A 15,850-nucleotide genomic window follows, 5' to 3' on the forward strand; every position below is an offset into this window, starting at 1 on the left:
GCGCGACCTATTTTTTTTTAGTATCTTGGCCGGATTATTCATGTGTAGCGACGATAACGTTTGCTAATGTCCGGTATCGTCTCTCATCAACCCCGATGCTCGTCCAATGGAATATTCATGCGAGTGAATATTCCACGTCCGCTAGGCAGGCAGGCAGGCAGGCAGATAACACACCGGCGGTGGTGACTCGTAGCTCCGGCTACGGAACGGTAATGTCCAAGAACTATCCAGAGTTAGAGGATAACGACGTTATGGCTTCCATATAGTACAAAGGAGCCCGACGTCCGCTAGGACATGTCCTCTCTATCTCACAAGCTATCCGAGCTAACTCGCAACATCAAGAGAGACAAATGGCGATTAGTAGACAATGCCCGGGGCGAAATCGATTAGAAGGTTTTTCGCATCTAACGACGACGGCGATGACGATCGTGACACGAGACAACGGTAACTCACGGAGGAGCGAGGGAACTCGCGAGTGCCAGGTAGGAAGACACAAGGCGGGACACTGCTTCTCCCCTTCTCTTTTTTTCGTCATTGCCGAGATGAAGAGAGAAAGAGAGAAGGGACGAGGAAGAGAATACGCCGAGGAGGCGGCGAGGAGGCGGTTGTACGATCGAGATTATGCAAATTTATGCAAGGGCCCCTTGAACGAACGTAAAACCCGGAGACAACTACGTGATCCCCGAGCACTCAATTACCCGGGGCTAAGCGCGACGAGATAGATGGAGAGAGAGTCGTTAATTAACCATTTATCCGCGATTCCCGGCGCTGGTACGGCGAATAAAAGATGAGATCGAGGAGCAAGGAAAAGATAAGAGAAGAGGACGAGCGACAAACCAGAATATATCGGCAAAGCGCTGCCGCTCGCTCTTGGATCGTGACCGCCCGTGAGAGCAGGTCGCCGATAGATGATCGACGTGCCGGAGACGTCGACTCGATCGGGACGGAATGTTTACTCGTTAGGGAAATGACCAGAGAGAGAGAGAGAGACACAGGGGAAAAACACGCAGGTCGTCAGAATCATTAGCGCGCGTTGACACAACTCATTTACCGAGTTCAATTTTCGAAATTTCACTTTCCTTCTTCCATTTTCTGTAGTGCGAGCGACAGAAAAATTAATAACTGCACCCCTATATTTCTACAGTGTTATTATACCATGAGACTAGGCTATCTTCATCTTCTGGTAAAGAGAACATTACGCATCTACTCTACCCCGTCAAATATGTAACGCACACCGGGGAGCAATGCCCCGTCTCAAGAGTGCCTACGCGAATATAATGAAATCTGATTTAAGATATTAATAATTTCCTAACGTTTCGACGGCGTGTCCACACGTGTGACGGTTGCTGAGATTACCGGGTCAATACGGGTTAAATGCGAGGGTCAATGTGGTAACAGATTCGACTCAGGACAAAGCGGCACAGTTAAAGGCAGCGAGAGGAAAAAAATGAATAAAAAAAAACAACAAGAGGAGACGAAACGAAAGAAGATTTATTACGCTCTGTGTGTATGACTTTATCTAAAACGTAATAAAAAAAACTGTACAGGAAAAAAAAACATTAAAAAAATACCGCTATATTTAAACTCCATCTTTGCCGATATTTCCCTTTTTTTCCCCAGTTTTTTTTTTTGCATCCGCACAATTTATTCTTTGTGACATAACATTCGCTCTTGTATTTTTTTCAAACGGTAGAAAAAAATGTGTTATTATTGTTATTATTAGAATGTGCTGGCACGCAAGAAAATAGAATCGATTGCGAGTATTGCCATTAAAATTTAAATACGCGGGCAGCCACGGGTGAATTAGCAAATAATAAGATACTAAAATAACAGAGAGAGAAAGAGAGAGAGAGACGAGAAACAGAAGTGGGCGAAAGAAACAAAGTATGCTCGATAGGTATTCATCGTGATTTACGATCGCTCGTAATAATCGCGAGGATTACGCAAGCGCCAGCCAGGCGTGTCGTCCACGCCAGCGGCTTCGAGGTCGTAACTCTCAACCGGTTTGAGGCGGACCCTCTCCCGCCCCGGATGATGATGGTAATCGTCGTTAGCATAGACGCGACCGGGATTTTCGGGCAGCAGTATCTTTACGATGACGGTGCTGCTGTTGCAATCGTCGACTACGCGTTATCAATCGCGGGCGCGAGTGCGATCGAGCGAGCGAAAAGCGACGTAAACTCCAAAAGTGTCGCTCTGAGAGACGTACGACTGAAGATTCAAGTTGTATTTTTTTTTCCGAAAGATAATTGGTGAGTGGTGAAGTCGCGAAAACTTGTGTATCGATTTAAAATACATCCATTCATAGCAAAAGTTCGATTGAACTCCATCTAACTTTTTTTTTTACTTCGAAAAATTTAATTTTATATAAATCATTTTTTTCAGCAGATTTTTTTTAGACTCATATAACTTTAAATTATATCTTGGCAACTCTTCCACAGATTAAACGAAGAGTGAAACTTGGTGATCAATTTAATTCGCTTTGAAATTTAAATTCGCGCTTTTCGCGAAATTGACTTCAGAAGTTGATTAATCGACAAGATTGAACTTACCCGTCGACGCTGCCGTGATCCCTTATAATAGCTGCCGCGACATCCCTCTTGAGGCCGCCGTGGAACCAAGGCTGAGTAACATGTATACCGGCATCGAGGCCATGCAGCCTCATCATGGCGCATCCCGGTGGTGTTCGCGAAAACGGTCGCCATCTCCGTCGCCAGACAATGCCTTCGTTCTCGGCTATATCCTTGGCTTCCTTGGGATCCTCAACTATCCTGCCCACGCTACCGGTAAAATCCATCGCCACGCGTGATCGTATCGATTCCTGCAAGAAAAAAAAGACTTATTTGTTAATATTTATCATGCACTGGCACCTTCAGAAATTAAAACTTAAATCAAACTTAAAGCGTAAAAAGATTTGTAACAATGAAAATCAAATTTATACCGCGTGGTAAATCAAGTTGCAACAGATTCATACGTTTTGTAATATTTTGTAACTAACTAGGTTTTTATTATTAGCATATATATATATATATATATATATATATATATATATATATATATATAGATAAAAATATACCGCACGCAAAAGATTTCATGTTCAATTCATTGCTATAACAATACTAACAAAATTAATCAAATTCTCCGTTATTACAAATCTTTCCACCTGCTTAAATCCTTTCATTAAGAAAAATCCATTTCTCATTAAAGAGAATATCGCTGCATTTTTTTCAGGTGAGTTTATCATCGCGTAGATACATGGATATGATTCCGGTGAACGATGCGACGCACCGAAGTTTCAACGTGCTCAATGATCCCGGGATAAATACGTCCATCTATATCCCGAGTATGAACGTGAGTTTGAGCGTTTCGACGTTCATCTCTTGGCAAACGGAAGCCCGTCCTTTACGAGCGAGCGCGATGAAGGGAGAGGTGCGGGAGAGGAGAGGGTGAAGGGCGAGCCGTTCCGGGCTGCCGCCGAACGCTTTTATTTGGGATTAGAAGCGCGGGCGGTGGTTTCCAGTCCGGTAAATAACTCGTCCTGCAAGCGCGAGAGAAAGAGGAAAAGGAGACCGAATTCTCTTCCTGTTTCCTATCCCTTCTCCTCATCGCGGTGATCCATGGGTCCGCGCCCGGCGAATCTCCCGTAAAATTATAGCCCGAATACGATACAGCCGGTAACAACAATCGCAAACGATAACTCATCGCCACCTCCCCGGCAATAATTTTCTCCGCCGGGCTCCTCTTTCGGCGAAAACCCGCGATTCCGCAATCGACGATAAAGAACACCGAGACGCCGAAACAAGCCTCGATATCGCGCGAGACAATCGCAATAGTGTCGAGGTAGCTTGAAACAACACCTTTACAATGATGAAGAGCGATCGAAATCCCCATAAGTAGTGAAGAGGCCAGAATTTCTAGCATTCTATGTAGCTGAAGCTAGCAGCCAAAGGTAACAGCCAAACGCTGAGCAGCCAAAGCCGAACGTAGGCGTTTCCAAAGAACACCATTATATCAAACGTTAAAAATTCCCTGGTTGAGATTTTCATTCGCGATCGTTCTTAATTGTTTAGTGGTTTTTTAAATTGTTAATTATATTAGTCAAATAAATACAAGAAACGCTGTCTTCAAATTTCTACGAAAATATTTTTTGAAGTCTAGAACGACTTAATTAACCGTATATGAAAAATTTTTATAAAAATCCATTTTTGCAAAACATAGATGATTACCAGAATAATGCACCGATCTTTTTTGTAAAGTACATTACCGCTTTTTGCCGTACCCAGAGCCAACGACGAGGACGTAGCGATTTCACGGCTCCAAACGATATAAATTAATTTAAAAAAAATTTATAACAATTAGAAAAACGCACGTCCTCTCGCGAATGATCGATCAGTCGATTGTACGTTACGAAAAGATAATTCCATCCAAATATGGAGGAAATCGTACAATGCGTTTAGGCGTAAGGTGCAAAAAAAGATCAAAATTAATTTTTTAATTATTTATAACAATTAGGAAAATGCACGTCCGCTCGCAAATGATCGATCAGTCGATTGTACGTTACGGAAAGATATTTCCATCCAAATATGGAGGAAATCGTACAATGCGTTTAGGCGTGAGGTGCAGAAAAAAATCAAAATTAATTTTTTAATTATTTATAACAATTAGGAAAATGCACGTCCGCTCGCGAATGATCGATCAGTCGATTGTACGTTACGGAAAGATATTTCCATCCAAATATGGAGGAAATCGTACAATGCGTTTAGGCGTGAGGTGCAAAAAAAGATCAAAATTAATTTTTTAATTATTTATAACAATTAGGAAAATGCACGTCCGCTCGCGAATGATCGATCAGTCGATTGTACGTTACGGAAAGATATTTCCATCCAAATATGGAGGAAATCGTACAATGCGTTTAGGCGTGAGGTGCAAAAAAACATCAAAATTAATTTTTTAATTATTTATAACAATTAGGAAAATGCACCGCCTCTCGCGAATAATCAATCAGTCGATTGTACGTTACGGAAAGATATTTCCATCCAAATATGGAGGAAATCGTACAATGCGTTTAGGCGTGAGGTGCAAAAAGAAATCAAAATTAATTTTTTAATTATTTATAACAATTAGGAAAATGCACGTCCGCTCGCGAATGATCGATCAGTCGATTGTACGTTACGGAAAGATATTTCCATCCAAATATGGAGGAAATCGTACAATGTGTTTAGGCGTGAGGTGCAGAAAAAAATCAAAATTAATTTTTTAATTATTTATAACAATTACGAAAATGCACGGCCTCTCGCGAATGATCGATCAGTCGATTGTACGTTACGGAAAGATATTTCCATCCAAATATGGAGGAAATCGTACAATGCGTTTAAGCGTGAGGTGCAAAAAAAGATCAAAATTAATTTTTTAATTATTTATAACAATTAGGAAAATGCACGTCCGCTCGCGAATGATCGATCAGTCGATTGTACGTTACGGAAAGATATTTCCATCCAAATATGGAGGAAATCGTACAATGCGTTTAGGCGTGAGGTGCAAAAAAACATCAAAATTAATTTTTTAATTATTTATAACAATTAGGAAAATGCACCGCCTCTCGCGAATAATCAATCAGTCGATTGTACGTTACGGAAAGATATTTCCATCCAAATATGGAGGAAATCGTACAATGCGTTTAGGCGTGAGGTGCAAAAAGAAATCAAAATTAATTTTTTAATTATTTATAACAATTAGGAAAATGCACGTCCGCTCGCGAATGATCGATCAGTCGATTGTACGTTACGGAAAGATATTTCCATCCAAATATGGAGGAAATCGTACAATGTGTTTAGGCGTGAGGTGCAGAAAAAAATCAAAATTAATTTTTTAATTATTTATAACAATTACGAAAATGCACGGCCTCTCGCGAATGATCGATCAGTCGATTGTACGTTACGGAAAGATATTTCCATCCAAATATGGAGGAAATCGTACAATGCGTTTAAGCGTGAGGTGCAAAAAAAGATCAAAATTAATTTTTTAATTATTTATAACAATTAGGAAAATGCACGTCCGCTTGCGAATGATCGATCAGTCGATTGTACGTTACGGAAAGATATTTCCATCCAAATATGGAGGAAATCGTACCATGCGTTTAGGCGTGAGGTCCAAAAAAAAATCAAAATTAATTTTTTAATTATTTATAACAATTAGGAAAATGCACGGCCTCTCGCGAATAATCAATCAGTCGATTGTACGTTACGGAAAGATATTTCCAGCCAAATATGGAGGAAATCGTACCATGCGTTTAAACGTGAGGCGCAAAAAAACATCAAAATTAATTTTTTAATTATTTATAACAATTAGGAAAATGCACGTCCGCTTGCGAATGATCGATCAGTCGATTGTACGTTACGGAAAGATATTTCCATCCAAATATGGAGGAAATCGTACAATGCGTTTAGGCGTGAGGTAAAAAAAAAAATCAAAATTAATTTTTTAATTATTTATAACAATTAGGAAAATGCACCGCCTCTCGCGAATAATCAATCAGTCGATTGTACGTTACGGAAAGATATTTCCAGCCAAATATGGAGGAAATCGTACCATGCGTTTAAACGTGAGGCGCAAAAAAACATCAAAATTAATTTTTTAATTATTTATAACAATTAGGAAAATGCACGTCCGCTCGCGAATAATCGATCAGTCGATTGTACGTTACGGAAAGATATTTCCATCCAAATATGAAGGAAATCGTACAATGCGTTTAGGCGTGAGGTGCAAAAAGAAATCAAAATTAATTTTTTAATTATTTATAACAATTAGGAAAATGCACGTCCGCTCGCAAATGATCGATCAGTCGATTGTACGTTACGGAAAGATATTTCCATCCAAATATGGAGGAAATCGTACAATGCGTTTAGGCGTGAGGTGCAGAAAAAAATCAAAATTAATTTTTTAATTATTTATAACAATTAGGAAAATGCACGTCCGCTCGCGAATGATCGATCAGTCGATTGTACGTTACGGAAAGATATTTCCATCCAAATATGGAGGAAATCGTACAATGCGTTTAGGCGTGAGGTGCAAAAAAAGATCAAAATTAATTTTTTAATTATTTATAACAATTAGGAAAATGCACGTCCGCTCGCGAATGATCGATCAGTCGATTGTACGTTACGGAAAGATATTTCCATCCAAATATGGAGGAAATCGTACAATGCGTTTAGGCGTGAGGTGCAAAAAAACATCAAAATTAATTTTTTAATTATTTATAACAATTAGGAAAATGCACCGCCTCTCGCGAATAATCAATCAGTCGATTGTACGTTACGGAAAGATATTTCCATCCAAATATGGAGGAAATCGTACAATGCGTTTAGGCGTGAGGTGCAAAAAGAAATCAAAATTAATTTTTTAATTATTTATAACAATTAGGAAAATGCACGTCCGCTCGCGAATGATCGATCAGTCGATTGTACGTTACGGAAAGATATTTCCATCCAAATATGGAGGAAATCGTACAATGTGTTTAGGCGTGAGGTGCAGAAAAAAATCAAAATTAATTTTTTAATTATTTATAACAATTACGAAAATGCACGGCCTCTCGCGAATGATCGATCAGTCGATTGTACGTTACGGAAAGATATTTCCATCCAAATATGGAGGAAATCGTACAATGCGTTTAGGCGTGAGGTGCAAAAAGAAATCAAAATTAATTTTTTAATTATTTATAACAATTAGGAAAATGCACGTCCGCTCGCGAATGATCGATCAGTCGATTGTACGTTACGGAAAGATATTTCCATCCAAATATGGAGGAAATCGTACAATGTGTTTAGGCGTGAGGTGCAGAAAAAAATCAAAATTAATTTTTTAATTATTTATAACAATTACGAAAATGCACGGCCTCTCGCGAATGATCGATCAGTCGATTGTACGTTACGGAAAGATATTTCCATCCAAATATGGAGGAAATCGTACAATGCGTTTAGGCGTGAGGTGCAAAAAAAGATCAAAATTAATTTTTTAATTATTTATAACAATTAGGAAAATGCACGTCCGCTTGCGAATGATCGATCAGTCGATTGTACGTTACGGAAAGATATTTCCATCCAAATATGGAGGAAATCGTACAATGCGTTTAGGCGTGAGGTGCAAAAAAAGATCAAAATTAATTTTTTAATTATTTATAACAATTAGGAAAATGCACGTCCGCTCGCGAATGATCGATCAGTCGATTGTACGTTACGGAAAGATATTTCCATCCAAATATGGAGGAAATCGTACAATGCGTTTAGGCGTGAGGTGCAAAAAAACATCAAAATTAATTTTTTAATTATTTATAACAATTAGGAAAATGCACCGCCTCTCGCGAATAATCAATCAGTCGATTGTACGTTACGGAAAGATATTTCCATCCAAATATGGAGGAAATCGTACAATGCGTTTAGGCGTGAGGTGCAAAAAGAAATCAAAATTAATTTTTTAATTATTTATAACAATTAGGAAAATGCACGTCCGCTCGCGAATGATCGATCAGTCGATTGTACGTTACGGAAAGATATTTCCATCCAAATATGGAGGAAATCGTACAATGCGTTTAGGCGTGAGGTGCAAAAAGAAATCAAAATTAATTTTTTAATTATTTATAACAATTAGGAAAATGCACGTCCGCTCGCGAATGATCGATCAGTCGATTGTACGTTACGGAAAGATATTTCGAGCCAAATATGGAGGAAATCGTACCATGCGTTTAGACGTGAGGCGCAAAAAAGGATCAAAATTAGTTAAAAAAATTTATAACAATTGCTAAATTACAAGTCTTGTCGCAAATGATCGATTCTGTATTATAATGACTAAACTCTATGCAAATTTTTCAAAGTTTGTTAAAAATCTCATAACCAGGGAATTTTAACGTTTGATTGAATGGTGTCCCCTGGAAACGCCTATATGACGTTCGGCCCTGGCCGCTCAACGTTTGGCTGCTGCCTTTGGCTGCTAGCTTCAGCTACATCATTCTACTACATATCTCAGAATCATACTTATCAAATCCCCATTTCGATTTTGAAATCGCAGGTGCGCCGGGCACCTGTGACATCTAATTTCACAGTATCGATCAAAGCGATAAGCGCTCGGGCGTCTATATCATAGAAATCTGAAATTTCAGACGTAAATTATATCCGGATATCTGAACGCGACGGTATATTGGAAGCCCGGTGTGAACGCATCCCGAAGGATAATTTGCGTCGTCGCATAAGCAATCCCGCTAGCCCCTCGCTCTTCAGGTCCTTGATAACGAGCAAAAAGCCGGTGCGCACGTAGTGGATTAGTCGGTCGTTAAAATAAATAGACGCTCGCGGCGCGAGTACGTACGCGGGAGAGAATTACGGGAGCGAGAAAGAGAGAGAGAGAGAGAGAGAGATACGGAGTGGTGAGGTAAAGGGGGGAGGGGGGGTTGGCGTTCCTCATCAGCCGGAGAATTACCGTAGAGCGAGAACTCGAGGGTGCTTTCAGGAGCCCCCGGAAACCGGGAAAGCCGGTGCGGCCCCGAGCATACGCCCGTAACGTGGCCGGCCGCGATCGATGTTCAACCGGCTCACTCTCCAGTTCGGCTTGCTCCTTCTCTGAACCGTTCTATGTTCTCTCTGTCGGTCTCTGGTGAATGAGAGAGAGAGAGGGAGAGAGAGAGGAGGGGGGACAGGGCAGAGAAAGAAGGACAGGGGTATCTTCGCGATAGGCTTTCGTCCTGGTGTGGCCTTGACACCGAAGTGACCCGATATGCTCCGGCAATTTAGACACTATCTTCCAGGTACACAGAGAAGAAACAGTCGTCTTTCTCATGTACGAGATATTTCCTTCATTATTTTTTATAATTTGTCAACGATGTAATCAATTATATATATAATTATATAAATAATTACCATAAAATAACTTTTTGAACACATGTAAAAAAAAAATATATATATATATATACATTTGTTACATGTATTTCTTTTCTTTTTAGGATTTTTTCACGAGTTTGTTGGAAAGAAAATTTATTCTGGGATACTCATCACTACTCCATTCGTTGCCTCTCGCTCGCGTTATTGACGCTAAACAGTAATAAACAAAGTGGGAGGTGTTGAGCATCGTACGATAAACAGGAAGTTAATAACGACGTGTACTATCAACAAGGCTTTCGCAGGTAAATTGATTTTTAAACGGTACACTGAGCGATATCAGGACGAACGTTTAGCGGTGTTAAATCTTGGTGGCGTAGCCCAGGACCAATCTAAGTCCGACCACGTGTATATATTTTAAGGGATGTCCGACGAGCAAAGTTAACGCGGCGAGCTTCCAGGGTTCCGGGTGAGTTTACTACTTCCGGCCTAACTTTGTCGGTTTAAACACATAGAGAAGAGCGAAAGAGAGAGAGAGAGAGAGAGAGAGAGAGAGAGAGAGAGAGAGAGAGAGAGAGAGAGAGAGAGAGAGAGAGAGAGAGAGAGAGAGAGAGAGAGAGAGAGAGAGAGCTTTCCTTGGCTTGGCCAGGCTTCCTCCTCGTGTTTTATCGTTATTACAAGCTCCTTCGAAGTTTACGACTCTGTGCAGCGGATAACGCTCTCCGGCTTTCCTCCCTCTTATCCTCGTCAATCCCCTCGTCGTTCGATCACCCTTTACACGAAGCGCTAGCCGTCGGAAATGACGCGTCCTGGTTGCACGACCACGACTCGCTCCGTGGCGCATTTCCCCTCGTAAAGGAATTTCGTTACGTCGCTTATGGAAAGTCGACGTCACCTCGGAAAGACATAAAAATTGTCGCTTCATCGACAAGCTGTATTACGAGCTCTTTGCACAACTAGACTTCGACGTTAAACATCTTGACAGTTAAATCTCGAGTTTGAATGCATTTGAAAATAACCGAGAAATGAAGATTCGTTGTCTGCGCGTTTCCTCGATATATTTTCCAACATTCTTTATTTATAAAAATTATTTAAATCATAAAAATATTATCGAGAAGACACGTGGCAATTTTCGATTAATTATACATTAGCGAAAAAAAAATTAAAATGTGCATTATAATGTGAAGTGTAAAACAATACAGTATCGTGTAAATTTTAACACAAATCATAAAATAATTAGTATGAATACTATTTATCGCAACACGGTATACCGAGAGTTAATACGATTGAGATAAACTCCTCGTAAAATTACAACGGCACATACACTGAATTTTACGTCGATTCGTTTCACGGTGTATCTAAAACAGTCCTTGAGATACTCGAGATCACCACTTTCCTCTCGTAACGTAATTTCGCTGACTCGCGAGATCCCCCCCTGACGTTTCGCGCGCGAATACTCTCACCCGGAGTACCACTCCGTCGCATTATTTCGCTTTACGACATTTTAAATCGTCGCCAATATAACGGTAATATTACAAAATTGCGAGGCGATATTGCACGTCGCGACGACGACGTGCATGTATGCGCTCCTCAGAATATCACACGTGTTCCACCATCGCGCGCGCGCGATTGGATTTCTTCCCTTCCTCGTTCCTCCGTTTTCCTCCGTCGCCGTTTCGGCAGCATTTCGCGATTCCCTCGTTATCGTGGATGCCTAACGTTGTTTTACGACCGATAAAAGTACCCCTCCCTTGCCTGCTGCTAGCGTATCGTTTTATCCGGAGCTGCGTGGCTGCTAGCTGCCACGTTAGCGTATACCGAGCGGGTGTGAGGAATCAGCCTTTGCAAATGAGATAAATTCTGCCCGGTTAATTATCCCCGCGCAATTTTGCAGTTCGTTACGCGCGTCTTATGTAAGTCAATGAAAATAAAATGACACCAGGAGGGATATCACGAATAGTCATTTTGCGCAAGATTAAATTTTAAATTTGCAATATAGTCGAGAGAGAGACTACAAAAATTAATTAAATTTTACGCCCAAAGCTTAAAAAAAATACTTTATAAGTTATTTTGTTCTCTTTTCAATTATCATTTTAACTTATTCTCTTAGAAGAAAATAAGACCAGTTATATCGATAACCTTACATATAATGTTGGTCATTTTAGAGATTCTAATTTCTCAGGATTATATAAATTGCAACGCCAGAAAGTGAAATTGCGTCTCTTTCAACTTAAAACTTCGATCTTCACTGCAGGACTGCCTGGCAGTCGTCGATTAGAGACGCATCGACCGATCAATAGTCGTTCTTTCCGCGTGTTACTGGGTTACTATCTCGCCTCGTAGCTATGCGATAACGTAATGCGCCGAGAGCATAGTCGCAGACGAGGCAAAACGCTCGTAAAACCCGAGTTTTTAACGCATTACTTAGTCACAACGAGATTATAACTCTATAAACAAAATGTTGAATGTTTTTTTCACTTAAAACAAAAAAATTATTCTCCGAATTTAAGAAATCTGATGAATTAAAATTACAAATTGGTTGTGTGTCGAGTGCATTCAACAGATTTTCAATAAAATTATACGTAAGCAATATTGATTAATATTTTCTGCGGTAAAAACAAAAAGGGGTGAACTCTCTTTCTCTCTTTGTCAAAAATTTCGCAAATACGGCGTCTCGCGAGCGTCGTCAATACAGATCATACATAGTAACGCGAAGGGTCAACCACGGTCGAAGATAAAGCCGTCAAAGGAGGGGAAGAAGTGGGAGATTGCACCTGGAGACTCGCGACTACTATCGCCCCGGCTCGTGCGATATCGATCCCACCGGCGACCGACCGTATCGCTATCGGCCACGTGGACACGCTGGTTGCACGACCGGAGAGATAAAAGGATTCCTTCGAAGCGCGCGCGGAACTATGTGTGCGGAAAACTTTCGCGTAGGTTTCCATTATATTTACTTGAAAAACATTGGCCAGCCGACCGATCGGTTTGGCCGGTCGTTCGGTTGGTCGGCATTGCCGCGCGGGAGATACGCAGGGAAAGGGTTTATCGAAGCTATTTCCGGTAGTACACCACGGGAGGTTTATCGCTATGCCTCCTCTCCTCGCTCCATCGAGAGAAAAAGAGAGGGAGAGATGTGATAGAACGTTTGGACTAACATTTTGCAGAAATAAAACAAAGCCACAGCACGAGGTTTTATTTATAAGCGTTTATTTAAGCTTAATCCGACGGTGCTGTTTTAAAAGCTTGTGTTTGAACTCTATGTGTCATTTTTAACTTGATATTTTATTTGTCAGAGCGTTCCTATTTCGCAACGTTCTCGACAATCTCTATTGGAACGTCTCTCTTCTGCATATATATAAATGCAAATGTCTGTGTTAAAACTTAGTGGTAGGAAAATTATGTTTGGAAAATAATAAGACAGCACTCCGTGCCGTGAAGGTGCTTAACGAAGCAATTATTTTAATCACAAATTTAACTGTAAATAAGATTTCAATCCTATCTCGAGGAGGATACGGTCTTCTTGGAAACATTAATTTTCCTAATAAAGCCTTGATTTTTTTAAATATGAAAAAATAATAAAAAATAATTTTCCATAAGATTTTTCTATAATAATTAATTTATAAATTATAGTATATTCTACATTTTTATTTCGTAATACGAATTTGTCTTCCCAAGGGAAAATCAGAAATTCATGATGTTAAAGATCTATTGGTACGCTGATCAAATTTGCAGAATCCGTTTACGGTGAAGGCTGCACAGCAGTGGTCGCGAGATTCACGACTTAGGGTTGACAACCCCTGACAAGCCTGTTGCTAGGCGCCCATCAACTGTCCCTGCAGAGTCGGGTAGCCGAGGAACGAACGAACGAACGTGGGGCCTGCCTCGCTTTGCACCGATTGACGCTACTGCGCATGCTGCTCTTTGTTCCCCTTGTCTCTCCTCGTAATACGGTATCCCCCCGGTTCTACGCCCCCCCTCCCCCTGTTTGTCTTTACCTTGCACCCCTAGCTCGCCTGCGTGCCCCGATACGAGGCAGCGAGGCTCGAAATCGTCTCCCGGGATGGTGCCACGAAAAAGAAAAAAAAAAGAGGAAGCACGTTCGGTCCGACGTATTTTCAGTCATTGGTCAGTAACGTTTGCGAACCATTTCACCCGTGTCTATCGTAACTTTAACGAAACTTGAGGAATTCGTAGAACGGAGGGAAAAAAAATCTTAATGAGTTTCTTCATTGTTGTTGATGTGGTCACGTTTAGGAGTTAGAGCAGCTACTATCCTCGAGGTTGTAGCCGCCACGCTATATTGGAAACTATCGGGGGAAAGTATTTTTTGTTGGAAAGTTTCGTAATAAAAGCACTCTAAAAGGACGCTCGCAAATTAAGAAAGTTTTTGCCGCCCGTCAGAGGCGTCTTTTGTCTCTAAAACCTGAATATTAGCGCAAGTTAAAATTACCAGCGCTACTTTATTACGCAAACCATCCAGTTTCATCGCGAAACCATGGGGATGAACGGAACGAGGGGGGGAGGAGGAGGCAATTCGTCGGCCGTTCGTCATAAAGAGAGGAAAAGTACGGAGGACAATAATGCGGAAGGATTTTATACGAGTACGAAATTACGTTTCGGACAATTCAACCGGCTTCATGAAAGAGGCGAAAGAACCGAGCGAGGCTAAGCGACGACAACGCTTCCGCCATCGACCATTGCCGAGTTATGACATCCATGCGGAGGGTGTTGCGCAATGATCTCGCCGGCAGCGACGGGCCGCCGCTATCGTGCGACTTGCTCGATGACGCACGTCGAGCAACTCGGTATTAATTGTCCGAGGTTATCGAACAAAGGCGAATTACTGTCACAAAGACCGTCGCCGTCGCTGCCGTCGTCGTCGTTGTCGTCTGCTGGCGCAGTTTCGCTCATTGCGGAAGACACATACAGGAGAGGCGAACGTCTCCTAAATTGCATTCGATACGCTCGGTCTCAGATAGTAGTCGACCGGTAGTTTAGATAGACGTTAATTGTGCCCGGCGATTCGCTTGGGAACACGTCCGGCACAGCGAGAGAGAGAGAGAGAGAGAGAGGGAGAAAAGAAGCGAAGACGAAGTTCGTTCTGAAATAATGGAAGAACCCGGTCGCCCGCCGACATTAGCTCGGTCGCATCGTCGAACAAAGACAAATTACGCGGACGGCTGGCCGAGAGCTGGGCTGTGCTTGGTTCCTCCTCGGGCTTTTCAAGAGATCCCTATCGTCGTGCCGTTGCGCAACCACCGCTGAGAGACTGAGAGAGAGAGAGAGAGAGAGAGAGAGAGAGAGAGAGAGAGAGAGAGAGAGAGAGAGAGAGAGAGAGAGAGAGAGAGAGAGAGAGAGAGAGAGAGAGAGAGAGAGAGAGAGAGAGAGAGAGAGAGAGAGAGAGAGAGGAGGGAGAGAGAGAGAGAGAGATATTCTCCTGTTGACCGATGATTGACGTAAAATTATGCAAAAACTGTCGTCCCGCACTCGAGCGCGAGCGGAACATGCGTTTCTTTCATGCGCGCGCGAGGTGCCTCTTCCTCTCTCCTCTTCGTGTGGAGAGCGCGCGGACAAAGAGCTTAAGGCAGAGGCAGACAGGCTGACTGACATCATTCTAGAGATCGATCGGTATATCCGCGGAGGCGCAAAAAACGACTCTCCTTTGACAACTGATGGCGATTCCTCGAGGAAAAGAAAATACCGCTCGAATACACCTCTAATTCGACCGGCCAGTCTACCGTGATGTCACAACGTACACGTAGGAAAAAGAAAACTCCTTTATAGAGACACTTCGTGTCTCTCAGACCTCCGCACAATTTGCGTTTCACATTTTCGATTTTAATGGAACGGTTCGTGTCTCTGACTTGTAGTCGTTGCACACACAATGGACATTAGAGTTGTAGTTGCGAAACATCGAATATTATCGCGGTGGCGTCAAATGCGGGATAACAATACGGGCTTTAATGCACAAAAGAGCGGTCTTT

At 41.7% G+C, this 15,850-nt stretch overlaps 1 protein-coding gene across 10 annotated transcripts in view; it reads right to left on the reverse strand.

Moving 5' to 3' along the window:
• LOC105839218 (growth factor receptor-bound protein 14) overlaps positions 1-15,850 on the reverse strand; it is a 295,416-nt gene that overhangs the window by 8,036 nt on the left and 271,530 nt on the right. For all 10 annotated transcript variants that reach the window (XM_036292216.1, XM_028193105.2, XM_036292217.1 and 7 more), the window contains one exon: positions 2,553-2,821. In XM_036292216.1, the coding sequence (XP_036148109.1) occupies positions 2,553-2,821 (269 nt within the window). The remainder of the gene's footprint in view (positions 1-2,552; positions 2,822-15,850) is intronic.

Source organism: Monomorium pharaonis, chromosome 9 (genome assembly GCF_013373865.1).
Source record: "Monomorium pharaonis isolate MP-MQ-018 chromosome 9, ASM1337386v2, whole genome shotgun sequence".
Lineage (NCBI taxonomy): Eukaryota > Metazoa > Arthropoda > Insecta > Hymenoptera > Formicidae > Monomorium > Monomorium pharaonis.